Source organism: Pleuronectes platessa, chromosome 20 (assembly GCF_947347685.1).
Source record: "Pleuronectes platessa chromosome 20, fPlePla1.1, whole genome shotgun sequence".
In the NCBI taxonomy this organism is placed as follows: Eukaryota; Metazoa; Chordata; class Actinopteri; order Pleuronectiformes; family Pleuronectidae; genus Pleuronectes; species Pleuronectes platessa.
The window spans coordinates 19,762,824-19,772,637 of record NC_070645.1 but is presented as its reverse complement, the minus strand read 5'-3'; the positions used below and the strand labels follow the sequence as shown (position 1 = coordinate 19,772,637).

Genomic DNA, 9,814 nt, shown 5'->3' with positions numbered 1-9,814 from the left:
GCTACCTGAGGAGTTCGGCGGGGGGAACCTGCGGGCGTCCCGGCGGCGGGCGACGGGGACCCTGGGGGCTGTTCACACGCTGAAGCGTCGCTGCGGCTCCGGTCGTCAGCTCCGGGAGTCGAGTGAGCGGCTGCGGCAGAAATCAGACACGAAGGAGGCGAGAGGACGCGACGAGCAGCGGAGAGGATCTGCGCATCACCACAGCGGCCATGTTAGGATACTGCGCATGCGCAGGCATTGCAGCCACACTGACCTCTGCTGGACAGACGGACGCACTACAGGACTGCAACAACACAAGAGTGAAAATGAAATAACATGAGGTAAATTAGGATTAAAGTTAATTTAAGATAAATTGAAATGAGATAAGATAATATTAAAGTAGAGTTCAAATAGGATACGTTAAAAAGAGCTGAGATAAACTGAGTCAGATTAAGATAAATTAAGATAAAACAAGTTAAAATGAGATAAGATGAGATACGATTAAAGTTAAGTTTAAACAAGATAAAATAAGATAAGACATGTTAAAACAAGATATGCTAAAATAAGATTAGATAAGATTTAAGTTAAGTGAAAATTAGATAAGACAAGATAAGAAAAGTCATTAATTAAACCTCCATGTTTTTTAAAAGAAAGAATGAAATTGTATTTTACCATAGAAGATGAGCTTCCTAATGAAACATGGCTGTAATTTCTACAAAAATAAGACAATTTGCTGACTTGATATTCTCAGAATTATGAATTTTTATTAAGTTTAAATCTATTTAAACATACATTTATTCATCTCTATTGTCTCATGGACCGTGGAATGATATTTCCTATGTGAGAGTTTATAATCAGAGAGTTTCTGTCTCAGAACATTTGATCCTCATCAGACTGAAGCAGCAGCTGTTTCCTGTTCCACTGATTATCTCACATGTTGCAGCTCCTGTGAGTCGAGCTTCACTTCGACCAGAAGCTTCTCTTCTTCTCTTTGTTTAAAGGAAAACCGGCTGTAAAAAAAACTTGATTTCCTGGAGCTGTTGTCTCAGAAGAGTTTTATTCCAGAAGGTTGAGCAGGAACGTGAAATGGAGGGTAAAGATTTTCTAATCATGTTCATTTTTCCAAATTCAATTTAATATGGTGACGAGTCGAGCGTTTTCACATCTTGTGTTGATTATGATACTGCCCCTGCTGCTTTCTTTAGATGGAAACAAACAGCCACACACATTTGGGAATGGACAACAGAGAACTCACCCCCCAAGACCTTTTTTCTACGTGCAGCCTCCATCTCAACCTTATTACGTCTACCAGCACTGGCAGCTGAACAACCCTTATGGTCACTATGGTTTGCCTGGAGGTATCAAGCTCTTTGAACTCCACTTGATGCAGCAGCCATGCATGTTGATTTCCTGAAATCTCACATTTATGATTTTATTATTCCTGTAGGTTTTAATTACAACCGTCCCTGCATGCCCCCCTTCCAGTACATGCAGTACCCCAGCTACGTTTACCCACAGGCTCCCATGTATCCGGTTGACAACAGGCGGATGTTTGAGCCTCGGTTCCACGCTCCCCCCTGGAGCCAGCAGCCTTACTCACAACCTCACGGGCATCGAGAAATGGCGTGTTCAGAGGCCCAGACGGATCCCAGTGAGGCTATAAACAAGCTGATCGAGTGCCTGGATAAAATCAGAGCCAACGAGCTGCAGGGCGCCGAGAGAGAACTTGACTCTGGTGTCGCCTCCCAATCCTCGGGCATGTTTTCTCCAGGGGAAGAGAAGAAGAGTGAAGGTCAGGGTCACGTCCTGCCTCCAGGGCCGGATGACTCTCCTGCCGTGGCCTTCAGTGACTCCACAACAGCCGTGTATGATGCGGAGTCCAGCCACAGGAGCCTGGACGCCCTGAGCCCTCAGGAATGCTGGTCAGGAGCCATGGAGGAAGAGCTGCCCCTCGACAGCTCCTCTGTTCATGAAGACTGCCCCGAGCTCGAGCAGCTGGTGGAGGATCAACACTTCCCCCCTCTGGAGAGCGAAGAGGTCACAGATATCCAGTCAGATGTCTTTGTGACCGATGCAAGCGTTCCCAGATGTGAGGTTGAAGAGCTCCTGAAGTCTTCACTAGCACCTTCCTTCTCCAGTCAGCCTGTCCTCAAGGAACCTAAGAGCAGCGACACCACCTCCAAGTCAGAACGTCAGGCAGCGTCTCGGGAGGAAGCCAAATCAGATGCAAGCTACCAGATCCTCAAGTTGCCCTTTGAGAGCCTGTTGACGCCTGGAGCTGCCGGAGCCGGCCGCCTCTCCTCCCCTGCAGCCCCCTACTTCTACAACTACCTCACCATGCAGAGCACGCACGAGCGGATGAGCGTCCTCAGTCCGTCTCTGGACGAGCTGTCCTCCAGGGATGAGATGTTCTCCACAGATCTGGACGACGTGGAGCTTTTCCCCAAACACGTGTACACGGGCCGCAGGCTGGCAGAGGTCGTGGGTGCGTCGCCTCAAGCTGCTGAGGAAGTAGAAGAAGTGTGGCTGCCGGGTTCCAAGAGGTTCATGTGCGCCTGCTGTGGGAGAAACCTGGCCAAGGGGGCAGGTCGGAACAAAGGCCACAGCTCCACAGTGTACAGAGACGAGGCCGGGGACTCTGAGGAGGAAGGCAGGTATGTGAGAGGGTGTGAGCAGCCGGTCAGGGTGGTGGTGAGGAAGCATTCTGCACCCAGGAAGCCTCAGGCTGTCCCACCGAGACAGGCAGCAAAACCCTGGTATAAAAGAAACCAGTACAAAGACGCCTCGCATCCATTCGACCAGGAGGGAGGTCACGGCCTCTGTGAGCAGGAAGCAGCTGGGGGGGAACTCGGAGCTGTGACTGGCAGTGAGCTGCAGTTCAGAACATGTGAGGGTGAGGGTCTCTGCTTTTCACATCTTTAAATCAACAATCATCTTTAGCTCAGGTGTGTGAAACGTGTGGATTCTTCTACAGAGCGAGTCTGCAGAGAAGATCTGACCAGTGCCGAGAAAAGCAGGTGGGCGGACGGAGAGCTGATTCCCAGGAGGAGACAAGGAGCCGCTCCGCCACGACAAGGTTAAACAATCACAATGAGATGCATGGAGGTTCTTTCTTACAGTGTGGACCCAGTATGTGTTTACTTAAACCAGCCAGCAGAAGCTACATCTGAACATGTGTGCAGAGACAATTATAGTCTGTAGATCTACATGCACATTGAGTATGTAGAGGCCCAACAAGTAGCATTGAATTTCACACACTCCTAAATAAAAGTCCCCTAAATATGTCTGATTTTAATTAAGATCCTCGAGTCTTTCTCAGAAAAATCAAGCAAAAAATTGATAAACTTTCTAATTCGCTATGTCAAAGAATCCTGGATCCGCCCCCTGATTCGGATTCACACCAAAATTTAACTGGTTCTGTGTTGACTCGCATCACATCCGTCCACCAAGTTTAGTGGGAATGCGTCACGCAGTTTTTCCGTAATCCTGCTAAATAACAGATAAACACAAATGATGTCCCCCGATGGAAGAAGGTCCTAAGGGGGCTGCAGCACCATCTACTGGCAAAGGGTGTAATTACAAACCTGAACGTTTTAGTTCCTTTAATTTTCAAGAGTGAAACTTTGAGAATAACATTTATAATCTGTTTTGATTTCATTTCTAGAAACCTTCAGAGTATTTAATCACGATGGTTTGCTGACGTCTTGATTTAGATTAAGTCTCTCAGCTCTGACTGGTTCCAGTGGGGGGGGTGGTTTCTTCCAGTTGAGGGTTTGATTCACTTTTCTTTGACAGAGATGAGTTCTCAGAGGAAAGTGATGTACCAGCGGCCGAGAGACGAGGACAACGACGACGAGCCGCCTCCGTTACACTGGGAGAGAGGTGACCTGATGTTTCACTGCTTCTTCTTAGACTCAGTTCACACATCTGATCTGAATGTAAAGTTTACGTTTCTTTACGCAGGCTCGTCCATGAGAGGAGAACCGAGATGTTAACGTCCCACGACCGACTTTTGATCAACGTGTTGAACTGTAGGTGAAACTCGTTGTTTCTGCAGAGGCCTGTTGTTTCTATAGAAAGTAAAGATGGACGACGTGACGACTCCTGTACAGTGAAGCCGAAGCGTCTCAATCCTATTGGTTGTTAACTCTGCCTCCTCCATGTTGGTGGATGGGGCTTAAACCAAAAAGTAAAAATACACATCAAATGTAGGTATTAGATGATTGTGTATTTTAGAGTCTTTGTAAAAATTACTTGTGATTGGTAAGACATGTATTGATCCGTCCTCCAATCGCTGCCACTCAGACTCCAGGTGACGTCGTGTTCGTGATATTTTGGCTTCACCTCTGGATTGTGGGAGGAAGTTGACACGTCGTCCATCTTTTATTTACAGTTTATGATAATTTCTCTCGACACAAATCTGCAACACTTGATGGAAACCAGTTGTAACTTCACTTTTCTCTCCCCAGGTCCCCCTGAAGGTGTAAATGTTCCAGTAATGTAATGACTTAGAGCACCAGGTGAAATGCACTGCACAGGAAGCCTCTTTTTGTTGGATATAAAAATTAAAAAAATATATATAAGTATAAAGTTTCTGCAGAGACACTGCCTTTCACTATTCATGATTAATGGATTTCACGACCAGGCAAACGGGCTGAGAATGATGATGGTGTTGCCACTGTTTGGGGCCAGTCCAATAAAGGATTATTATTTAAGTTTTGTGTTTGAGTTATTTTGTGAAATCATGTGTCACTGTTCAAATGTCCAGGTTAATGTGTGTGTCTGTTAAAACAGCTCGACAACCTGAAGAAGCTGGTTTAGTTTTTCACTCTGTATCTGGATAAAGTGTATAAATATATATATTTATATTAATTCTCCTTAGGTTAGACACAGTGAATATCTAATACTTATCAGACAGCACTACAGCATATATTCTAATTATCAATATGATTATTTGAATCATAGATATTGGAGCAGTTAAAAATAACCATTGATCAGTTGATCTACTTTAGCTGAAATAACTAATTTAATAATGGATCCGTCCTTTTTGAAAGCAACTTAGTTGGGATAGTATTTGATCATCTTTACATTTTCTTAAGAGACAAGTGTGGATCTGCAGCATCACATTACTATATTGAAGGGATTATTGGCAGTTGAATGGATGAAAACAAATATTTGGAAATGTTCTTTTCAACTTTATTACAAAACCTTAAATAATCTTTCACTATAATCAAACAATCAGCAAATATCCCAAAAAATGACAGATTAATCAACAATGAACAATTTGTGTTAGAATTCTCTAAAGTCAAGTCAAATTATCAGAGCATGTTTATTTTTCATAAATAAAACATTCTACAAACACACAAATACACACAAACTGTCATCTAACCCCAGAACCGACCTGTCAGGGGTCAAATGAGTCTGGAGCGATGACAGAAGCTGATATGAACAGGAAGTTCCACTCTGCATCACACACCTGGTTCCTGTGTTCACAGAAACCTGATCCGAGACGCTGATCTTCCTTTTTCTTCCCATCTCTGATCCTGACCTTCCCCAGGTGAGTTGATGGGCTGCAGTGGGAGGGAACCAGTGGCACACAAACACTTCTCATTGGCCGTGAGTGCAGGTCATTAAGGTCTAATTGGACAATCGTCACCTGGAACCGAGCTCTGGCCAATCAGTGAGACCTTTTAGGAGCAGAGCTGAATCTCCAGTCCCCACCATTGATTTCCAGTTTCAACCGTAGTGGAAAGTCGTGTTGGTTTGTTAGAGAAGTTCGTTTTTACTTGTTCTGCTGTGAAGTTACTGAAACTCTCCGTGTGTAGTGACCAGGAAACAACGAGTGTTTGTTTCTCGTCTCTTCCTCAGAAATGAGCGCAGCCACGTCCACCCTGCACCGCTCCTTCGGTCTGGGCCCCCGAGGTCCGATGCCTCCACATGGAGCTGCTCAGGCCCAGGGGCCCCATCACCCACCTCCATGCTCCTCAGGAGCTCCACGTGCTGAGGAGCAGCACCACAAACCGTTCTTCTACATCCAGCCCTCGCAGCCCTACATGTCCATGCAGAGTCTGCAGTGGCCCGTGCCGATGCCCATGCCGGTGTCCTACAACCCGTACTACGGCTTCCCTGGCTTAGGTAAGAAGACTCTGTCACCCTGAGTCTCATGCAGGTCTGTTAAATGCAAATCTTATACTGAACAGAATCACTGTTGTATTTGATCTTTTTTATAATCTGTCCTCAGATGAACAAATGTCTCCTGACACTTCAACTATTTCAGTAATTTCATGCTACAGAGTTTATGTAAAGACTTTCACGGGTCAGATGGTGAATGCATGAGTTGGCTGATCCCATGACTTTTTGTTCTAGCGCCACCATGAGGTCTAGATTTGTGTTTTATGCACGTTTACCTCATGATTTCTAAACCCAGAGGAAATGTTCCTCAGGTGTTTTAATTTAGATCACCGATGTTTGCATACGAACATCCATCAGTTAAATAAAGTACCTTAGTTTATATTGTGAGCATTTTGTTCTCCTGTGGTTTGAAATGAGTTCCTGTAGAGCTGCTATCTGCAGGTGGCTCCAGTTTGTTTTACTGGTTTGAATATTGTGTGAGACTAAAACTGGGAATCAAACGCGCGTCTTCAGAATTCGTATGAAACTGAAACGTGAGGTTCTACTCGAGCCTGTTTATATCTTGTTTAATCCTTGATCTACCATCAGTGGCTGTGAGGAAAATGTGCTTGAGTTTTGTTAACATGCACCTGAAGGACATGGACTTCAAACAGAATCACATCTGAGTCAAAACGCAAATAAAATATCCTACAATTTGTTTTGACAAAGATTATTTTATTCTGTGAGATCTCCTTTTCAATTATCAATAAGTCTACAGCATGTTGTTGGCCACTAACCTCAGGTTTCTGTTGAAGGTTATGGGATGCCGATGATGCCTCACTATCAGCCGAATCCATACATGGAGCCCCCTGGCTTTGTGGTGCCCCACACCCACCTCCACCTGATGGACTACAGACGCCTGCTGAGCCCTCAGTACTACCAGACCATGGCCTACCACTCCCGCAGGTTCCGCTACCAGCAGAACGGGCCGGCCAGAGAGATGACCAGCTCTCAGGTTCAGACCGAGCCCCTGTCCGCGGCCCAGAGGAGCAGCACGCCGGCTTCCAGGGACGCCTCGGCTGCTTCGGTCTGCAGCAGCGACTCCCCCAGTGTCTCCACCAGCCAGATGATCTCACCAGTCAAACATCTCCTGGAGCATGAAGATCCGTCGCCCTGTTCCCCGACCAGGACGCCACCGAATGGCAGCTTCGTGATTCAGACGGAGGAGGTGAGGATTGAGTGCTGCACGACGCCGGTGGGACTGCAGCTTCTGCACGCTCGTGAGACGTCAGAGGTGTCCCACAGGTTCACACAGGACGTGGTCCAGTGTAGCTCCATGCTCCAGGGCGGCCTGCTGCAGGACGACGGGCTGGGTCTTCCTGCAGACCAGTCGGAGCAGACTCTTCAAGCTTGTCCTGACCTCCTTCTAGTTGGCGGTGGTGAAGACACCTCTGCTCTGGAGGAGTCCAGGAATCCGGAGCTCATGGCTGAGGTCTCTGATGTGGCGTCTCAAGTCTCAGCTCATGATGAGGAGACGAAGAGGGAGGAAGACCTGAGTAACTTTCGTTTCAACATTGTTCATCTGCCCTTCGACCCCAAGTACCTGGATGAGCTGCGCAAGATGGAGTCCACCGTCTGGTCGGTGGAGGAAACGTTGATCCCCTCCCATGACTCGCTGATCCAAAATGGCTGCTCGGGCTCTGATGAGGGGACGCTGGCTGCTGTCGCTGAGGTGTTGTCGGAGGATGAGCCGACGCTGAACGAGGAGGCTCCTGCAGAGGAGGTCTTCACCATGACTGAGATGCCGCCTTTGGAAGAGGACGAAGTTGAGGACATGGTCCCCGCTGCAGAGAGTCCTGCAGACCAGGTCTGCCCCGTCATGGATGTCTCAGAGGAAGCTCCTCTCGTCAAACTGATGCACACAGCGGAGTCGGCTCCTGCAGTTAATCTGTTGGGTAGTTCCCCTCCGAGTGGAGAAGGAAACCACCGTGGAAGAGACACGGAGGTCCAGGATCATCAGGACACTTCGTTTGAGTCGTTACCCGCCTACCTCCCCTCCTCCAACTGGCTGGCCGACTTCGACAACGTCTACTACTGCAGCAAGATGCCCCCAGCTCCCCAGAAGCAGAGCAAACCTGCAGCCAGCTGTGGTGTGGACGTGCCCGTCAGACGGAGGAAACTAGACTCGGAGTATAAAGAGCAGAACAACGTCCGCAAGCCCAAGGAACGGTTCAAACCCAAAGGGAAGGTGGATCGGCGAAGCCTCTCTGACCACGAATGCTGCCTTCGAAGAAGTTTCAACGAGAACACGTTCGCCCCGTACGCGTCCAACAGGGAGCGGCTCTGCTCCAGATGTTCTCTGAAACAGAGGATCTGCACCACAGCCAGTCCAGGACTCGACAGCAGGAGCCTAAAGAGAAAAGCCGTTCCCCTCCAGCAGTGGAACGAATCTCCCGTTCCCAGGTGCGACGCCTGTAAATATCACACCAAGAAACCGATGATGAAAGGCTCCGGCCCCGAGGTCCTTGGTCTCCACCAGGGACCGGACACCGAGGGGGAGTCCTCTGAGAACAGCTCGGGTCGCAGAGGTTCCAAATGGAGGCAAGCCGAGGATCACAGGAAGCTGGCAGACTTCAAGAGACCGCTGGCGTCCAAGCAGAACCAGGAGAAGTGTCCTGCAGCCGCGTACCAGAAGCTCCGGGAGAAGAACTGTGTCTGCACCGAGCTGCAGCATCAGCCCGTCGCATGGGAGCGGCTGAGACACTGTCCCCACGGACACAACATCCCGGAGATGGATGAGAACTGTGCCAGGCCGGTTCCCGTGCAGGACAAATGGAGGAACGTGGATCAGATTTACTGGACTCACCGGTGGCAAACTGGTACGTGAGTCACATGACATGTTGATGATTCACTTCTCACATGAGAGGATCTGCTGGTTTCAGTGACTGAAAAAAAATCTGAATATTAATTTGGGCTCCGGACAAATTAAAATTTTTCCTTCAGGGTTTTTAAAATTGACAAAATAACCATTAGACGTGTTAATACTAAATTAAACAATTCTGTGTTAATTACTTGACATGGAAACTATTTAACACTTTTTTTTATAATGAATCAATTAACAGATCTGAGTTTCAAAGCTTTTGGGTCATTTGGGAGTTTGTTTACTTTAATCTATATAAAAAAAATCTATAACTTCTGCTTCAACAGAGAAATCATGGAAGGGTTTGATGCCCGACGTCGACGGCTCCAAGAATGAAGCCCGATGGCAACACTTGAATATGCACAAGAAATCACAATCACAGGGTTTGTCCAGAATCAACCTAACAAACTAAAATCTATATAAGTTTATTATCTCAGCTGTTTGTGAAGCTTTTATTCTTGTTACAACAGATTTATCATTGATTATTATAAGTATTTATACCATTACTGGCACAATTCCTTTGAATCTTGGGCTGGATTTTAATCTCATCCATCATGGACAGATCCAGTGTATAGAATCAGATTCTATGGAGAATATAGTGTCACAATATTCAGATATGTAAAATGAGATTTACTTTTTGTGTTAATTTGTTTTTCTCTCTGCAGGAACTCGTAGGAAAGACACAAGATGCTGATTTTTGCACAAGAGCACAAAGTGGAGAAACACATTTTTAAAAAGAACTGTACGCACTTAATGTAATATCTCACTTAATTTATTTGTACAATATGTCACAATGTGCACTAT

The 9,814-nt window shown here is 46.8% G+C and overlaps 1 protein-coding gene across 1 annotated transcript; it reads left to right on the top strand.

Annotated features, from left to right (window-relative positions):
• The first annotated feature begins 755 nt into the window (after positions 1 to 755).
• On the top strand, positions 756 to 4,694 carry buc (bucky ball). The gene is made up of 7 exons (XM_053412651.1): positions 756 to 1,072; positions 1,185 to 1,337; positions 1,427 to 2,872; positions 2,954 to 3,055; positions 3,775 to 3,861; positions 3,943 to 4,010; positions 4,449 to 4,694. The coding sequence occupies exons 1-6, from the start codon at positions 1,066 to 1,068 to the stop codon at positions 3,972 to 3,974; spliced, it is 1,827 nt and encodes a 608-aa protein (XP_053268626.1). The 5' UTR covers positions 756 to 1,065; the 3' UTR covers positions 3,975 to 4,010; positions 4,449 to 4,694.
• The last annotated feature ends 5,120 nt before the right edge of the window (positions 4,695 to 9,814 follow it).